Source organism: Paramisgurnus dabryanus, chromosome 19 (assembly GCF_030506205.2).
Source record: "Paramisgurnus dabryanus chromosome 19, PD_genome_1.1, whole genome shotgun sequence".
Lineage (NCBI taxonomy): Eukaryota > Metazoa > Chordata > Actinopteri > Cypriniformes > Cobitidae > Paramisgurnus > Paramisgurnus dabryanus.
In genome coordinates this window covers 12,656,730-12,676,480 of record NC_133355.1, presented here as the reverse complement: position 1 = coordinate 12,676,480, position 19,751 = coordinate 12,656,730, and the positions used below count along the sequence as shown (strand labels likewise).

Below are 19,751 nucleotides of genomic sequence, written 5' to 3'. Positions count from 1 at the left end.
TATCGAACTTTTAAGCATTGTAACTTACTATGATTAAGACCATGGTAACCTTGTGGTTACAAAAAATGGTAACTGTGTGTTAGATTATTAATTTTCAAAAGGGAAATTCCAAATACGTAATCATATTAGATTTGAATTGTTCCCTGCTCTGGTAGTGATGTCATATGCCGATCGTTCTGCGCAGCACAGTGAACTTGAACCATAGAACACGCAAGGTCACGTGATTATTTTTTTGTACTGGGCGTGTCTACGGACGCTTCGTCAGGTCATTCCGCATTCACCTTGCGTAAACAAACCGAATAAAATAAACGTCTTCTTACAGCACACTTTGACAAGCCACGTAGTTGGTAAAACATTATAAGTCAAAAACAATGCTAGGCTTTTAGTATTATTTGATGAATTTGGTTACTTACAAGTGAGCTGCCTCCAATCAATGCGGAAATTATTTAATCCATGTATTATTATCATCCAGATAAAACATGCAGCGTAGCTTAGTGTCCTCTTCGATTCCGTGTCGTAACGTTGATCACGGCAACTACAATGAAGGTGTCACAGTTTTTGCTTTTGTCCCTAACGCGAGTCTCTGTCTGGATTTGTCAGATATTTTATCTGCTCAGATGTCTAGTGAGCTTATGCCGCAACCAGCGAGTCTCCGAAATCATTTAATAATAATTTTTATTCTCTGGACTGTATCTTATTTGTCCCATTTTGTACATCATCATCATCTCCTCCCGTATTTCCTTTCATTCTCAATCTCAGGGAGCCGCAATGCGTGTGACGTCACAGACACACGCCGACGCTCGAGCACGTCTCGCGTTCCTGCAGGTGCAGCATGAAAAAATGACACAATTTTCTGTATTTGCATGTTACAAAATTATTATTTTTTTGTCTTAACTGTAATAATTACGTTATAGTTATAGATCTTACAGTTTCTGTGTGTGAGATTAACGGTAGAATCATAATGCATAATTAAACTGTTGTTTAATTTATTTACTCTCAGACGGTCTTTCACAGACATGACACTGATTTAAAATAAAATAAAAGTTATAGAAGAAGCAATAGTTAGCTGCTTTGGAAACAATATGGGGATGTGAAAACCACTCAAATAAACTAAACTGACAGTAAAATTAGACAAAATTAAACAGACAATTTCATGTATTTCATGTTTCCTTTGCTTTGAGATATACTTGAGATAAGAAATATAATAAAAACCGACATCAATTATAATGCCAAAGACTCAACTGAAGGTCAATGTTTAACAATTTTGCTATTATTAGTCACCATTTGTAATTTATCATTTATATTATTCTTCATAGAAACATATAATTCTGCAGAAGCAATTTCATACTTTTATATCTATTTTAATATTTATTTCACACTCAGATTTGTATTTCGGGAATAACATTGTGTGCAGTGAGTTGGGATCTATTTCATAGCTTTGCTGCTGAGACTGTGTTTCCTGCGCACACCAGAGTATGTGCGTGTGCTGGCTGTGTTACAGTAGGACAGAGTGGGAACAGTAGGCAAAACAGGTTCAAGCGGGGGGAGAACATGGCTGTCTTTGCGTGAGAGTGTGAAGATCTCTTGGTTTAAAGCTTCGATTTCCTGTGCTTGAGCTTCCAATAGCTGCTGTAGGCTCTGCAGCTCCTGTTCCTCAGCAGGACAACTGCGGTGAAACGGACTCACCTTAAACAAACACACATATGTATCTGTGGATTATGTCGACTTAAAGCATGTATAAATTGTGGGGTTGATTCCACAAAGTCACATACAAATCTACCCTTCATAATTATGCCAGGACAAAAATAATGGAAAATACCATATTGGTTTGTCTGGAGTTGAGTTGGGCATCCATCATGTTTTTCTGGCTGAGCAGACTGTTCATTTCACGTAGTCTCTCTGTGTTCTGTCTCGTGACTTCATTTAGAGCTTCTTCTGCTTCTTTAACTTTTATCTGGTATGCACAAGCATGCATACAAACATAAACACAATAATGAACAAAACTACAGAAGAGAGCTGCTGTTTATTATGCTTTAAAGGACGTGCGAGTGTGTGTACTGTACCTCATAACGTCTCAGCTCCCGTTTATATTTATCCTCTTGCTCTGTGATCTCCTGTCTCATCTCCTTTAGCTTCCTGTTGTCTGACAGAGTCTGCAAAACTTCAAGGTCAACTAGCCTTCTGAACTTCATCAGCATCGTCTGCTCACAACACACTTCTGACTCTACAAACAAATGCAAAGAATTTTTTATTTGAAAGTTTTATTTTGTTAAAGCACCAAAATGAATTGTTCGGAGAGCTAAATTAAATTGTACATTCTTTTGAAGTAGTACTACTTTTTTAATTTTTACTATGCATTACTGATTTAATTTCTCAGGGTGTCATGGAATTTCTGGAATAACATGGAATTTTTTCTTTTCCAGACATTGAAAGACATTGAATTCTTTATTTTTTGCTGACTACAATTTAAATGTTGGCACTGTTTATTCATTTCACACATTTTAGCTACATTTTTGTAAATTCACGGTGGACACTATTATCAGACTCACGGCATTTAAGAAATAGGTTACGGAAATTCATTTTTTTAGTCAGTGAAAGTCAGGGGAAAGTCAGGGAATTTGACATTTGAGTGGTAACCCTGATCCCTGAAAGTGAATAAGAAATCTTATAAAATTCTTTACTTTTCTTTGCAGGCGCAGCCTTGCTAAAGTCTCCCAATTTTGTACACTCAAAAGGCACAAACGCTGTCACTGGGGCAGTACCCTTTCAAAAAGTAAACCTTTGTACCTAAAGAGTGTATATTATCTCAAAGGTAATATACATCAGAGGTAAATATTGGTTCCTCAGAGGTATATATTGATACCAAATGTACAGTCGTGGCCAAAAATATTGGCCCCCTTGGTAAATATGATCAAATAAGGCTGTAAAAAATTCATCTGCATTGTTAATCCTTTTGATTTTTCTTTTAAAAAATTTACAAAAATGTATCCTTTCACTGGATAATAAGAATTTAAAATGGAGGGGAAATATCATTATGAAATGAATGTTTTTCTCAAATACTCGTTGGACAGAATTATTAGCCCCCCTAGAAATTCTTATTGGTAAAATATCTCTGAAGTATATTCCCATTCATTTTCACAATTTTCAGAACTCCAGCATGATTGTAAACACAAAATCATTCAGCTCTGGCTTCTGTTTCACAAAAATATAAAGAGGAGGGGAAACAAAGCCTAAATTCCCTTAATCATCCATCACAATGAGAAAAACCAAAGAATATATTTCTGATGTGCAGCAAAAGATAATTGATCTTCACAAATTGGTGAAGTGGCTTTAAGAAAAGAGCTAGAGCAGTGAAAATGAGCATTTCCATCATCAGGGCAATAATTAAGAATTTCCAACCATCAGAAAATGTTACAAAACTGCCTGAAAGAGAACCTATGCCTATATCGTCCTAATCTGCGGTGAGAAGGAGAGTTTGAGTAGCTAAAGACTCTCCTAGGGTCACAGCTGAAGAATTGCAGAAAATTGTTGAGCCTCTGGTTCAGAAAACCTTTAAAAAAATTGTCAAACAGAACCTACATCAACACATGTTGTTTGGGAGGGTTACAAGAAAAATTCTCCTAGCTCATTCAAAAACAAACTAAAGCATATTCAGTTATCAGTCATGACTGGAACTTTAAATGGCAATGGCTTCTATGGTCAGATGAAACTAAAAAATGAGCTTTTTAGCAGCAAACACTCAAGATGGGTTTGGTAAACACAGACAAAAAAAGTACCCCATGTGTACAATGAAATATACTGCTGTGTTTTTGATGTTGTGGGCCTATATTTCTGCTGGAGGTTCTGGACATCTTGTTAAAATACATGGCATCATGGATTCTATCAAATACCAACAGATAAAAAATCCGTAAGTGACTGACTCTGTTAGAATTCTTATAATGGGCCATGTTTGGATCCTCTAAGTGTACAATAACCAAAACACAAACCTCAAAAACAACACAAAAATGGGTCACTGAGCTCAAAACCAAGCTTCTGCTAAAGCCATTCCACTCTTCTGACCTGAACCCCACAGAAAATGAGAGGAGTGAACTGAAGAGGAGAAGCAACAACATGTAGCTGGGAATCTAAAAGGTCTGGAGTGATTCTGGATGAAGGAATGGTCTCTGATCTCTTTTTAGGTGATTTCTTACCTATTCAGGCATTATAGGAGAAAATTTAGACCTGTTAAACTGGCAAATGGAGGTTTTAAAAAGTATTGAATAAAAGGGTGCTAATAATTTTGGACAATGTGTATTAGAGAAAAACATTTATTTCATAATCATATTTCCCCCCATTTTAAATTCTTATTATCCAATAAAAGAATACATTTTTGTGAATTTTGTTAATAAAAAATCAAAAGGATTAACAATGCAGATGAATTTTCACAGCCTTATTTGATCATATTTACCAAGGGTGCTAATAATTTTGGCCACAACTGTATTTATATTTGTAACTAAATGGTACTTATTAGGACCTTAGGGTCCCTTTCCACCAGTGGCAGCTCATGACTGCTCATTTGAGGGGCGCAAATTCAAAATAAGTGTTCGGAGTGTCATGTGTGTTGCTTGCGTTTTCAAAATATGTGTTTGTTGTGTCATGTGAACCATGTGCATCCCGTGTTTTGTCAAAATAAGTGCCTGCTGCACACGCGTCAAAACCGTTTATGATAAAAAAGACGTTCACGTTCACAAAATACACACAAGACACTCCCTAACAGTAAACTCTGATTACGTATGAGATTATGTGAGTATCTGGCAAACAAGAACGTCTCTTTTATCATAAACCCTTTAGACGCGTCTGCAGCAGGCCCTTATTTTGACAAGACATGTGATGTACACAGGATCTCTCGACGCGCAGAACACATATTTTGAAAAAAGGAACCACATACATGACGGGCTACATAAATGTTGTGACGAACTTCGCATCGAGCACCCTCAAAAAAAGACACTGGCCGCCACTGCTTTGTACCATTTTGTCTGAGAGTGTAGGTATATGCTGTTGCAATGTTGTGTTTTGTGTACTCTGACCCTTTATTCTGGCCTCCATGTCTTTAAGGTCTTGTCTGAGCTGAACGTGTTGCTGTCCGGCTTGCTTATATAGCTCCCACTGATCTGTCTTCTCCTGCTGCAGCTCTTTAATGCGGATCTCCAGGCATTCAAGAACATCTGTGTTAACCACCAATGCAGAGTCCAGCTCACCGAGCACCAGACCACTTTTCAAATAATCTATCTGCTCAGGCAGACAAAATGGGAATGTGATCATGGTATCGGTGGTAACAACTTTTAGCCATGAGGTTTACTGTATATGTCATTATTAAACAACCTTAACTCTTTCACCGCCATTGACGAGATATCTCGTCAGTTAAGAGAAAACGCTTCCCCGCCAATAACGAGATTTTCCGTCTTTCCGCAATACCGCTATTATCCACCATACTTTTTAAACCCGGAAGTATTTCCCTATGGCAAGCAACATGTCCGTGTCTGTTTTAAAGATCGCTCTGAATGGGATCTCTATGAAAAGTCCGTCACAAAAATGGAATTATCTCTGCTTTTTGCTCAAAATGTGGTGTTTTTGTGGAAACCTACCCATATTCAAAAGCTGATTACAAAAGAACCACTGAAGGTAGGATGAAACTGTTTTTTTTTTTTTAAAGCAGAGGGTCTGTTCTTTCATTTGGTATATTGTATGTTTATATATTTAAAGAAGAACATTTTCTGGAAGGCATTAAAATTTGGTGAAAATCATGAAAAACGCTGGCGCTGGCTGGCAACTTTTTGAAAAACGCTGGCGGTGAAAGAGTTAAAGGTATTGCAGAGGGGTGGTTCATCAAGATTATTGGTCCTCATAGTTGTCAATCAGGAGTGTTGCGCAATTGCATTTTTTTAAAAAAAGTGGAGAAGGCAGTTCTTTCTAAAATTCGAGAAAATTCTCCGCTATACCTTGTCGATGTCGTTTTCTATTCATCATCTTGATAAACACTGAATTTCCCTATGCCAGTATGTTCATTACTGACTTTGTGTTATGCAATAAAGTTTTTAAAATTGTATGTTTTGCGTTCACACCTGGTGGAGTCTGAGTGGCACCACCACGTCGATCTCATTAAGCCTCTGCTGTTTTTCTCGATTTATGAGCTCCAGATCGCCCTCTGCAGCTTTCCGGTTGTTCTGCACGATCTTCTCCTAGTGTGGATAGTTACAAACAAACAAACCCTGTGTGTTTTTCTGTATGGGAAAGCAATTATATAGATAGAATATGTGCTCTCTTTCTCTTACTTTTTTAGCTAGTGCATCACACTCCTCCTTTAAACTGTTGACACTTTTCATCTCTTCCTGAAGCTGCTCCTCGACATCCAGGCGACGTTCACGCAATGTCAGCGTGTTCTCAAAGAGCTTGAGATCACAATCTGAAACACACACAGACACACATAAAGGGCCAATGAGAATCACTACATCAACAACAACAAATCACTACAACAACGAACTCAATATAATAATTGTTATTAATATATACAGTACTGTGCAAAAGTCTTAGACCACCATGCCAGAATTAGATTTGTTGTTTTTGCAGTGTTAAAGTGATCATAATAATTGTTTCTTAGTCTCTTCAATAGAATAAATCCAGAAAATACAGGAAATGTGTATATAGTATTAAAAACTGTATAAAAAGGTAAACTGATGTGTCAAGTATTTAGGGTAAACTCCCCTTCCACTTGAGCAATAGCAGGAAACTGCAGGATCTCTTAAACCTAAATAAAATTAAATCCTAATTTTAAAGAAATTAGTCTTTTTACTTCTGCTCAAAAATGCTCAAGATGTGTTTAGTGCTAACAGACGTCACACTAAGCACAGACGATGCCTTAAGACGACATTTAGTCCTGAAAATTGTATTTTTTTGTACATATTTTCTGTTTGTCTCTTAATAAAATAGAATATTTATATACAATAAATATTTTATATACTTTTTACTTTTTATGTTGTTATATTTCTACCTAAAAACCATACACGGTATGAAAGTATTAAACTAAATGCTAACGTGCTAATTTCAGATAGGTTTGACATGGTAGATGGATGTTGATCTCACTTGGTGGGCACACGCTGTCGTCAAGCGGAGCTCCAGCCTCAGAATCTTCATAATCCTCATCATTGTCCCCGTCTGATTCTTCATCAGAGTCTTCATCACTGTCATCTTCTTCCTCTACATCACCACCTGACAAAAACGACACATAGTCATTACATAACACAAAGTGACAAATGTACATGAGTAGAAAAAACAATTTTAGTGTCCCCATTGGGGATAATAAAGTCCACAGACCCTAAACGTTTCAATTTCAGATGGAAAGTCATATTTACTGCACTGTTGCTGCTATTATAAATTATAATTCCCCTAATATATTGTTTACACAGCCAAATATACTTTTGTATTATTACTTTTTCTATTCTGATAAATTAAAATAAATTTAATATGCAGCTCACCTTCACTTCCCCTTGCTTCTTTCTTCTTCACACGTTTGATCTTTTTCTTAAACACTTTGGTAAGGAACTCCTCAAACTTGTTGTTCTCCCCCAGTGATGTCTTAAAGGTGGTCGCGATTGTTTTCTCCTCATTCTGGAGTTTGACGATCTCGATCCTCTTCATCTCAATCTGGTGCTTACACTCACTCATTTTGGCCTGACACACAAACAAGCAAACAATACCAATTCAGTTGTGATCTGACATAGACAGTGACCTCACATAGACAGATTCATAGTGTGTCTCGCTCACCGTGATCTCTTGCCCTTCTTGTAAGTACTTGTTCAGCCGTTCTTGTAGAATGTTCTCTCTCTTCTCAAACTCCTTCAGCAGCTGCAGCTCCACCAACAGGATCACTTGTCTGACATCAGCCAGTTTCATCTGAACATCCAACTCTTGCTTCTCATGACGCAACAGGCGCAACTCGGCGTCAAAGCCCCACACTGCCTCATTCATCTGCAAAGAAATCAGTTTCTTGATGGTCTTTAAAAATTGATGTTTCTGCGTGCAATATTTCAGAGACAGACAGAACATGCACCTGTTTAAGAAGTGCATCCTGCTGGTACAGATTTCTGATCTCTTCTGCTTCTCTCATCTCCCTTTCTATCTCTCCGAGCTCCTCGTCCGGCCTTTGAGAGGGCATATCTATCACACCTTCCTGCTCCATATGTGCATTCTGTGCATCGTTTTGTGTGTCTTGTGACTCCTGTTCAAGCAGTTTAAGGATATTCTGCCCAACCTCCTTTTCATCCAGTCCGGTGGAAACCATCTTGGCCCGAAGGGTGGCGAAACGTTCCAGAGTGGCCCTGGTGTATCTGTGTTTCTTCTCTGGAATTTCATCCGGCACCAGGATGGGCACAGCGGGCAATGCGTGACGTTTCTCAGGTGGCAGACGTTGCTGAATCATATGCAGCTGTTCCACTTGAGAATGGAGCTGAGAAATGATCTGCACCTTACTGTCTCTTAGAGCCATCACACGGGAATTCATCTCAGATTTTTTCTTGTAGATCTGTACACAATAACACATATATATAAGAGATTGAGTCTGATGCTTTGGTATAACTTTATTGGTCATCACTATGTTTCAAATAATATGTTGTTCACCTTTATCTCCAGTTCCATTAGCTGGATTCTCTTCTTCTCTACGTTCATTCTCAAGTGTTCAGGAATGGTGAAGTCTTCGGCTGTCTTCAGCTTAAAGTCACCCAATTTTTCTTTAGCCAATCGTATCGCTTCTACAGCCTTAGGGTCCTCATAGTCCTTGCTGGGCTTGGAGGCAAAGCTGAGGAGGTACTTAACAGTGTTACGATCTAATTTTTGGGTGTTTTTAAAAAGAAGCATGTACCCATACTGAACGCAAACATACAAAATTGATTTTACCAGGTCTGAACTGGAGATAGAGACACACACAGATGTACTCACAATTGTTCCCATTCCTTTTTCCTTTCCTTTATTCTGGCTTGGATTTCCTCTGCTTTGGACAATTTCTCTGCCTCCCTGTTGGCAAGTTTCCCGGACTTACTTGACCCTGAAAAACAAAAGAAAATTAAGAAGTCTTAACATTAATACTGAATGTTACAAGCATGCACAACCATTTAAATAGTACACACACACTTACGGGTAATATTGTGGATTTCTTTGTTGGGTTGTGCTTTGTTCCTCCACTGTTTCTGTTCCACAGGTCCACTTCGAGAGGTGTCTCTGTTACGCTGGTGTTGCTGTATTTGTATGGGGGACAGGGCAATCAGCCTGTAGGTGGAGATTCGATGTCCACTTTCAAATGCATACACTGTGATCGTGTCCTGCACCATTGACTTTGAAAACCTACAGAGACGAACACTAAGTGTCGGCAAGGAAAACAATAAAGTGTAACCCAGTGAAAGGGTTAAAAAAGTAGCTCTGGATATAAGTACATGGTTTGTAGTTTGTTGAGACCCAAGCGATGTCTCTCCTCATCCCAGGCGAGCTGTTTCCTGACCACCATCACTCCCTCTTCAGTCTGCTGCTCTATCTCCTCACGGAAGCATGGATCCAGCTCAAACTCCTACAAGCATGAGGGATTATGATAAAGCCTTTTTGTAATTGTTACCGTGACTCCAAAATATGTGTGCATTTTGTTCTGAGCATATGTGAGAGGTGTGCACCGAGCGATGAAGGCGGATATGGTCTGGAATGTTCTGGTTCTGCTCCAGTAAAGCTTGAAATCGACTTTGCAGTTCCACCAGCATCTTCCGTCTCTCCTGTTTCCTCTCTTCTGCTTCTTTCAGCTTGCGGTCCGACTCCAGCTTCTGCTTTGCTGTTTCTATGCTGTGCACACACAATGTACATAACATTTTTTGTAAACAATAAAAAAGTTAACTACAAGCAAACGTCACTGTAATAAAAATGTAATACATTGACTAAATATTTTCTCTATATTCAAATATTTTATTAAAGATGCATACATTTTTTATGCATATTGCATTGGTGAGTTGGTGTTAGGCTGTTAGTTAATAAAGACATAGCCTGGAACAATGACCACAAAAAATTACCACAAAAGAGGATTGACTACATTAATGTAACACATTGACTGTGATAATTATGCAACTTAGATTCCGAATGAATAAAAATGTAACAGCTAACATGCAATTCCTGAATGGTCCACAGAGGGGGGCTGTGGCACACGAGTTAAAAAGCACTTAGCCTCATAAAACTGGACTAGACCTAAAGGGGACATTTTACAAGGTTTTTTAAGATGTTAAATTAATCATTGGTGTTCCCAGAGTACATATGTGAACTTAATGAACATATGTGATAATTTATTATAGCATGTTAAAATTGCCACTTTGTAGGTGGCAGCAAAAATTTCGTATTGGGTATGTCCATTAAAATGCAAATGAGCTGATCTCTGCACTAAATGGCAATGCCGTGGTTGGATAGTGCAGATTAAGGGGTGGTATTATCCCCTTCTGACATCACAGGGGGAGCCACATTTCAGTGACCTTTTTTTCAAATGCTTGCAGAAAATGGTTTACCAAAACTAAGTTACTGAGTTGATCTTTTTCACATTGTATAGGTTGATAGAAGCACTGGAGAGCCAATTATAGCACTAAAACATGGAGAAGTCTGATTTTCATGATATTTCCTTCTTAAACAACAATTTTTGCCTGACCTTCAGACATTTTAGCCATTTTCATTAAATAACACTGTGTCACCTGTACGCAGATGGATCCTCTATATCCTGAGCTGGTTTCTCCATCTCCAGTCCAACCTATTTTCAGCAACAACATAGAGACCCATAAGGCAAAATAATTAATTTCTCTGACCAAAAATATGTTTTAAATATATGCTACATATATTTTTGAATTAAAAAACATGCTGATATGAAAGTTAAAACTAAATATATTTCTAAATGTATTTCAAGGGCAAGCAAATACATTTCTAATTTTACATTCTTGGCCAAAATATGTTTTAAATATATGCTAAATGCATATAGTACATTTTTGAAGTTAAAAAATGTATTTAATTTTAACCTTTTTAAATCTGTTACAGGTTATATGTTACAAGTTTGTGACATAAACATAAAGTTTTTCTTTTTTTTCAAATGAGATGTGATTATATTTCCTTGCTTAAAATATATTTATTTTAAAAATACATTTCAAAATATAAAAAATGGCAAAAAAATATATTGGTAAAAATAAATATTTGTAAACATATTCCAAAATATATTTCTGCAATTTTGGCCATTTTTTGTATATTTTGTATATTGTATATTAAAAACATATTTTTTGCCATATGGGGAAACTTAAAGGTTTCGTTTTGCCTGATCCCATTTTCAAACTTTATTTAGGGTGTAATGTTGCTGTTAGAGCATAAATAATACCTGTAAAATGATAAAACTCAAAGTTCACTGCCAGGCGATATATTTTATTTCACAGAATTCCCCTTTCAAAGCCTACAGTGAACGGCCGGTTTAGGAGGGACTTCATAGAACAAGTAAATGGGATCGCACACAGGCCACGCCGCTCAGCGCCGCGTCGTGCCTAGCAGAACTCTGAGGTATTGTAAACCAGAAGTGCACATTAAATAGCGCGAGCTTCGTCAGATAGCATCTACTTCAAAATGCAAAATATACGTTAGCAGCCAATGTTAATCCTTAATGTTTTGGGACAAATATGATGTTATTTAATGTTAAACTATGTGAGTGGCGCTGTGTGGCGCGACAGAGATTTGAACAACTTCCTGAGTCACAGCTGGGCGGCGCGGACAGGCGCCACCTGGCGGCGCCGGTGTGCGTATACTCATAGAAAACAATGAGTTCAGTTGATTTAGAACAGCGGGCGCTGAGCGGCGCGGCCGGTGTGCGATCCCCTTAAGACATCAACTCGTTTTTAGGACAGTGAAAACAGCGCTTTACAGATAAGAAAATAGTGTGAAAAATACCGCGTTTTTTACACGTGAAACAGGAACACATATTATATTGCACACCATAAACACAATCAAAGCTTCAAAAACACAGGAAAAACAGGACCTTTAAAACGCACAAAAGCACACGCTCACCCGTGGGGATGGCACTTTGGCCTGTTTGAGCTGCATGGTTCTCTGGAGCTCCTCCTCTGGGAGACAGCTGAAAGAGAAGATGTTGCCATCCTCTCCTGCGGTCAGGACGAACATGTCATCATAACTGCAACGGAGGTGCCGCACACAGCCATTCTGGTTGTCATGGATGCTGAGGGCCCAGTAAGCCTGCATGGAGCTGAGCTGATGGTCGGATGCTTGTATGGGATAAACTCGTACACTGCCATCCTGCATGCCACACAACATCAACTGCCTGTTGGAACTGAGACAGGGAGCGTAAAAAATCAGTGCTGTGTGAAAATATAAAAATGTTAGGTTTGAATTGCTGTTAGCAGTGTAAAGGTCATGGATTTGATTTCTAGGGAGAACACATACTGATAAAAAATACATATAGCTTGAATGCACTATAAGTTGCTTTGGTTAAAACATCTCCCAAATAAAAAATGAGACGTTCTCATGGAGATGGAAGTTGAAGACCTTACTTGAATGTGATGGTGAGAATGGAGTTATGGTCTGTGTCATCCACAGCTATAAAAGAGAAAGGCTCATCTCTCCTCTCTAAAGCATCCTGGCTCTGCTCCTCTGAGAATTTACAGTGGTACAGATACCCCGAGTCATAGCCACCCTGAAACAAATTAAACAATGCATTTCAGTATTTCATACTTGTCCTGTACAGTGGGCTCTGTCTGTGTTTATATTTATACCAGTGACAGCCAAAATGAGTCTGGTGTTGAGTAAAATCCGCAGTGAAGAGGACTGGGTGGAGAAGGAGTGTACAGAGGAGGCAGTTCCTCTTCCTCCTCTTCTTCTTCTTCCTCCAATAGATGCTCCTCTGTGGCATCCGGGTCATACTCTCTTAACTTCTTTAGGCGCTCTTCTCTTTCTTTCTTTTTTTCTTCTTTTCTGGCCTGTCTGAGTGCGATCTCTGCATCTCTCTGCAAACACACATATGAATATACTGCAACATTATAGCAGCAAATATGCGTGTGTTGGAGAGAAATAAGATTAAATGGTTAACCTTAATGCGGGATTTAATGCTGCTGAAGCAGAAATGCTTTCTGGAAAGGTCTGAGAGCTGGAAGGTGTTTCCTCCGGCCTGAGACCCAGCATCAGGACACTGGACTTCCATCACGTGACCATTCTGGCAGAAGATCAACAAAGTGCTTTTTTCCTTTAAACACACACACATACACAAACCCTCAGTGTGCTTCAATACCGGTATATTGTATGATCAGAAAAAAAGCTTTGATATCTGTGGTGCAAACAATCATAACTCACATATGACTGAGGTGACCACTGCAGACCTTGCACGGGCCCTGGAACAGTAACAAACCCTATAGGGTCACACTTGTCGCCCACCGTAAAGAAGAACACAGTGCAATCTGTACTCTGCAAAGACAAGAAACAAAAAGTTAACCTCCCACAAATATAAAATCACACTCACTTATTCAACATTTACCCCAGTAGCCATGATCTTTCCAGTTCTCTCATAAGCAATGGCTGTCACTGAAGCATTATGGGGTTTGAGAGCTTCTTTGAGGAAGAGTTCGGCATCTCCAGCGTGACTCCGTCCAGCAACTGCGTGCAGACTCCGAGGGTTATACAGCTCCAAGAGACGCACAACACCATCACTAAAACCAACAGCTAGCAGACTTGCAGCACTGTTCACCTGCAAAGAGAAATCAAGCAAATACACATATAGTAAAACAACAGCTTCAATGTTTTAGGGAATGCACAACATGACCACAAACAAAGCAAGAGGAGAAAAATATTACGTATGGAAAAAGCCCCTAAAAGGTTGCATTACCATGTCTGAAGCCCAGGTCAATGTCGTTCCCCCCTGTTTGAACCGGCTTATCGTGAGCTCTTTCTTTGAAAGAAAGTCAAATACCCTAACAGAGGCTGAGTAGGAGAAAAAAGTCAGTTGTTATTGCTTATAGAGATACAATGATACAGCGGGGAAAAGAAGTATTTGACACAATAGCATTTTTATCAGTAAGGGGATTTCTAAGTGGACTATTGACACAAAATTTCCACCAGATGTAGCATCAAGCCAAATTTTGAATTCATACAAAGAAATCAGAACATTTAAGTGTACAAGTTGAGTCATAATAAATAAAGTGAAATGACACAGGGAATAAGTATTGAACACATGAAGAGAACAAGGTGCAAAATGGCATAGAAAGCCAGGAGATCACCTGATCACCCTGTCCCCTATCAGTAATAATTGAGCTGCTTTAGTCCTAATTGATGGCCTATAAAGGCTTCTCATTACCCAGGAGGCATACAGAAAATCACCAACAAAGGCTTCTCTACAAAGTATTAAATGAAGTGTGTTCAATACTTATTCCCTGTGTCATTTCACTTTATTTATTATGACTCAACTTGTATACTTAAATGTTCTGATTTCTTTGAATGAATTCAATATTTGGCTTTATGGCTACATCTGGTGGTGGAAATTTTGTGTCAATAGCCCACTTAGAAATCCCCTTACTGATAAAAATGCTGATGTATCAAATACTTATTTTCCCCGCTGTATGAATAGGTTTGCTCAATACTGTCTTACCGTCCGGGGCTGTTGTGGCCACAAGGTGGCTATTTCCAGAAACATCTAAGCCCTGAATGACACCAGCATGAGATGAGAAAAGACACTGTGGATCTTGAGTCTGCACAGTGTTGGAAAATAATAGATCCAGCTTCCAAATACCACCATTAGAGTCCTATTTAAAATAAAAATACAACAATATTGTATATGGGCTCAGCTGCTTAGAAACATTTAATATGTGTAAACATGCAGAATGGATGTATCTAAACCTGAGCAAACCAGATGGAGGTTTCTGGGATAGAACTCTTGACCATAGAGCGCAAGCTGACATTACGACCTATTATTAATTCATTCATAGGTTCAATCTCAAACAGGCCACTTTCGTCCACAGCATCTGCTGAGTCTATGTTCTCCAAGTTCCAGCCCTAAAAATGATTGGGTTATAAGAACTCAAAACATCTTTACCATGTAGTACAATTTGAATCATTTCATACAGGCTAAACTTAGGTCATACTTACATTTTAATTCATTAATAGGGTAAAATATACTCATTAATATACTGTTAAACCAGTACATACCCTGACTACTCCATCAGAGCCTATTGTCATTAGTTCTCCCTCATCTAGATTAAACTGATGTATGGTTCCAGCATGACAGGTGCGTCGTCCTTTACGGCATATTTCTACTTTTATTAGACCACCCTCCCAAAGAAGCATGTTTCCCCACTCTGATCCCGACACCACCTTTAAAGAGAAAGAAAGAGATTTTTTTTATATGTAAAGGTGCAGGCCGCTTGCAAATGTAACTTTGTGCAGACAAATAAATAGGGTTTTTTTTTAGCCAAACTTCTTAAAATAACAGGTTGTAATTCTGTGCACAGAAGTTACACATTTAATGTGTGAAAACGTGCAATGTAAAAACCTTGCCATCGGGAAGCTCCACATATCCTTCTATATCTGTTACTGTCGTTTTTCCAAATCTTCCCAGCAACCCTTGCAACTTTAAACCAGTGAAGGTACTGGCCATTTTCCAAAACCTACATTAAAAGATTTTATACACATAAATAAATGGCACATTATATTAGCACAAACTGTAGGCATCTTTAAAGCAATGCAAATAGGCAAAGCACATACATTTAAAATTGGCATTAGCAGAATCAGCACAGACCTGATATGTCCAGAACCGGAGGTAGTGAGCTGTCCGGCGCAGTCCGGAGAAAAAGTGACTCTGTAGATTTCCTGAGAAAACGCTTTATTGCAAAGTATCCCCTGTTCTTGTTTCCAATCCCAAATTGTAAGCATATAATCCGGCTCTCCACCCACACTCGCCAGTAAAGAGCCATCACGGTTAAAATCCACAAAGCTGTATGTGCTATCTGTACCTCCTTTAGATAAAAAAAAACATGTATAATATAAGATTTTATAAGCAAATCGTTTTAGTTTCAGTTCTTTTAAATCAAACCTATTTGCCAGTCCGTTCAATGGGTTCACATTGCAGGGAACACACATACTGGTAAGGTAAATACCTAGAATTTAATTTTCTTTGACCTGTATAATCCAAAATGTTAAGCTTTATGGATATCACACTTAGTAGTTTTTCATGGTGTGTATGATGCCATATGACATCTGACCATTTGACATCTGGTATTAATGCAGTGCTGGTGTACCTCTGAGGATCCTGTACGGCCGCAGGGAAGGGTACTCATATATGATGATGTCAGGCTGATGACCTTTCTCTGCCACTGCAAAATACTGCTTACTTGGGTGAGCCTTTGCAAAGAGACAAAAAGATGGTACCATTTCCAAAAACTGTTTCAAAGTGATACATTTTAGACTGTATGCACCATTTTTATGTTCAACTTTTTGTTTATATTTTAATTTAACAGACATATTGTTTGTCAGCATTTATGTACCATGATGGCACCGATTCCCCCTCCACTGCTAGTGCGAATGTAGCGCTGCTCCTTGGTATCTATGTCTAGTAAGACAAGCAGATTTCCAGCTATGAAGGCCAAGGTGTGCTCATCCAATAGCTGCAGGTTTCCTCTCCGACCACAGTCATAGCCAAAAGAATGTCTGGACTCAGTTTAAGGAGCGAATTAAATGAACTGAAACTTTTTAGGAATGTAATGTCACAAGATGGCAGTATTGGAAACATGCTGAAATGTTCAGTCAAAGGGCATAGATTTGATTTGAACATGGGGTGAAGTGCCAGCTGTACATATGCTTTTATTTAGGGCTTTCGATCAATGAAAATAATTAATTAGATTAATCAGTGTTTAACTTTATTTTTCTTGTTTAATATTTTTGGCTTTGTATACACTTGATAATTGATTTCATTAAACAATGTTGAGGGGGTGTCATTGCTAGTTTCAATTACTAATAATTTATAATAATCCTAAATATAGGCTATGACCAGTTATATATATTTTACTTTGTGAGACTGTTTTTCCAAAATCTTATTTTGGTAGCATTTTATTACTTTGCCCTCCCCCTTAAAATTACATTTGACTACTCTATTAAGCTATATGATATCATTGCATGAGGTTTAGGATACGAGAGATGCAGCAGATTTGGGGGGATGTTGGAGTCTGCAGTAATGAAGGGTTTGGAGCACATTTCTTCATAGTTGTAATACATGTCATCTGGTATTAAACTCCTCTGCTCTTCCTCAAGGTTTCCACCACCCTCTTTCATCCTCTCATTCATCTGGTCTGGAATTAAAATGACAAACAAAACACAATAAATGGTGTGAATATGGTGTGTATTTGGCACAGACCTCCACATATATTAAATAATATAACCCTATGTTTTATAAAAATATATTTGTACAACCTACTATATTAATTGATTTGGTTAATATTCATTAGGAAATTATAGAAATATATATATATTTTTTGTTCATGAATTCCTAGAACTCTCATCTCAACCTTGTTCTCACTTCCTAAAACGTAACTACTAGTAACTATGTAAAAAGTATGGTGTAAAAATTATTCTCAAACTGTTTTTAAAAGACTTATAAAGTGTTATTTCACCTTGTAAAGTAACTTCATCGTCAAGCGTCTCGGAAGCGTCCATCTTCGTTTGACGGCGTTGCGTAGCAACCGTGCACTGCGCGCAATGCATACTGGGAATCGTACTCCTTTCGGTCAATAATCACACACTAACCCATCTTGGAAATATACGTCTTACACTGATTTATTAAACCAGGCTACGTGGTACTACAGGAACACAATGTAATAAAAACTTTATAGTAAATGGCCTATTTCAACAATAGACTTAAATATAGGCTGGATCGTTACGTGTTGAATTATTGCTCTTAATAATCTGAGCTTAAGGTTTACTAGGGAATTTTCCTTCATAATACACTAATAAACAAAAGTTTACGACTTTGCAAAGCTGACACTAGATGGCGATAAAATCCACGGTCCTCAACTTTGTTTCCCCAGCAGTCAGCTGTAATTGAAAGATAACGCGTGTTAACACAAGGCTAAAACATTGTAAACAATGCCTAAAACACAACGAAGCGGCTTTTATGACTGGCATACAAGCACACAACACACACCCAGCCTACACAGGGTATTGTAAAATGTTTCACTGTGCCAACTCTCTTTGCAGTTCTGAAATCCAAGCAAACTCACCTGTTCACACAAAAACTATGCATCACTCAGCAGTGGTGACTCACGAGCCTCAACACACGCTTCTGCTCACACGCACATAAACATTGTTTTCATTTCACAACAACATCACACACTATCACTCAAATCCTGAACCGTCCTTCACATGCTCACACGTTTGTTGTACAATATTTTTATCATTCTACCTATTTTGATAATCCTAAATTTCAATTCCTAAAAAATACAAAAAGATCTGGTCGATTTATGAGCTATATTTTTAAATAGTGGTAAACGCCTAAAATGTTCTCACAAGTCATGTTTATAGTTTTTATTTGTGAAGCCAATGCACACATATACGCACGCACGCACGCACGCACACACACACGCATACAGAGAGAGAGAGAGAGAGAGAGAGAGAGAGAGAGAGAGAGAGAGAGAGAGTTTTCTAGTTTGTTTGTTTGTTTGTTTGTTTGTTTATGTGTGTGTGTGTGTGTGTGTGTGTGTGTGTGTGTGTGTGTGTGTGTGTGTGTGTGTGTGTTGTGCGCGCGCGCGCGCGCGTGCGTGCGTGCGGTGTTTTTTCTCTTATTGTTATTGTAAATTCGAATGCCAGGAAGTCACATGACCCTTTCCTGTATGTGAGAGTTTGTTTGTATGTGTATAGAGTTGTAATACCTAAAACCAGTAAGCAACACTTGTAAAAGAATATGCAAACACATAAACAAATGATCCAGAAAATAATTGGAGAGTACTCAATACAATACAGATCTGGTTTCTATTATAAAGTGTCAGTTTCATCCTATCCTGTGACATAGTTTTGACTGTGTGTAAATGATAGCACGTGTGTGTGTGGGAGGGGGTTAGTCACTGTTATGACTCAGTCTTTCATCCAAAGAGGTCATTCACTCCCCTCACCTCACAGACCCCACTGTTATCTGAGGTGAGTCACCTGGTAGGCTCGTGTGTCTGCGTGTGTGTACAGACCTGCCTGTTTGCTTGAAAGGGGCAAATTTTGGAAAATGTGAAACATGTGACACATAGACTTCTTGATATTTACTTCTTGATATCTTTATCTAAATAGATAATATAGGGTTGCATAAATGTCCAGACCCTGTCCTAGTATATTTCAGACCAAGTCAGGGATAACACACTTGCATAGACACAGGCATGTTGCAGTCTCCAGTTCATGTGATCTGCATGTTCACCAAGAAATGAACATTTCTGTCATTATTTTCTCATCCCCGTGTTGTTCTAAACCTGCAAGTTTCTTTATTTTGAAGAACAAAATAAGATATTTTGATAAATTATGCTAAACACACAGTTGACAATTGAATTCCATCGTATTTGTTTATCCTACTATGGAAGTCAGTGGTTACGATTCACAGTGTGCTTGCCATCATTTATCCAAGTATCTTCTTTTGTGTTCATAAAAAACTCATACTGGTTTAGAATAACATAAAGATGAGAAAATTATGACATAATTTTTAT

At 38.2% G+C, this 19,751-nt stretch overlaps 1 protein-coding gene across 1 annotated transcript; it reads right to left on the bottom strand.

Moving 5' to 3' along the window:
• Positions 1–910: 910 nt before the first annotated feature.
• Positions 911–17,760, bottom strand: LOC135779114 (cilia- and flagella-associated protein 44). Its single transcript, XM_065289775.2, has 32 exons — positions 17,685–17,760; positions 17,207–17,363; positions 16,563–16,725; positions 16,317–16,419; positions 15,818–16,034; positions 15,572–15,686; positions 15,229–15,393; positions 14,920–15,075; positions 14,672–14,825; positions 13,913–14,007; positions 13,565–13,774; positions 13,384–13,494; positions 13,124–13,276; positions 12,810–13,040; positions 12,588–12,730; positions 12,088–12,367; positions 10,743–10,798; positions 9,693–9,855; positions 9,462–9,592; positions 9,167–9,372; positions 8,971–9,076; positions 8,653–8,830; positions 8,087–8,557; positions 7,801–8,004; positions 7,512–7,707; positions 7,120–7,245; positions 6,312–6,442; positions 6,102–6,218; positions 5,067–5,268; positions 2,064–2,224; positions 1,820–1,954; positions 911–1,686 (listed from the first exon to the last, which is right to left on the bottom strand). Exons 1-32 carry the CDS (start codon positions 17,725–17,727, stop codon positions 1,426–1,428), a joined length of 5,340 nt encoding a protein of 1,779 aa, XP_065145847.1. The 5' UTR covers positions 17,728–17,760; the 3' UTR covers positions 911–1,425.
• Positions 17,761–19,751: the final 1,991 nt, after the last annotated feature.

Excerpts from the sequence above, each read along its gene's own strand:
- LOC135779114 (XM_065289775.2), bottom strand. The coding sequence starts at position 17,727 with ATGGACGCTTCCGAGACGCTTGACGATGAAGTTACTTTACAAG. Across the intron at positions 17,364-17,684 it reads CGATGAAGTTACTTTACAAG|ACCAGATGAATGAGAGGATG; the intron begins GTGAAATAACAC and ends TTTTAATTCCAG. Across the intron at positions 9,593-9,692 it reads ATATCCGCCTTCATCGCTCG|GAGTTTGAGCTGGATCCATG; the intron begins GTGCACACCTCT and ends TCATGCTTGTAG.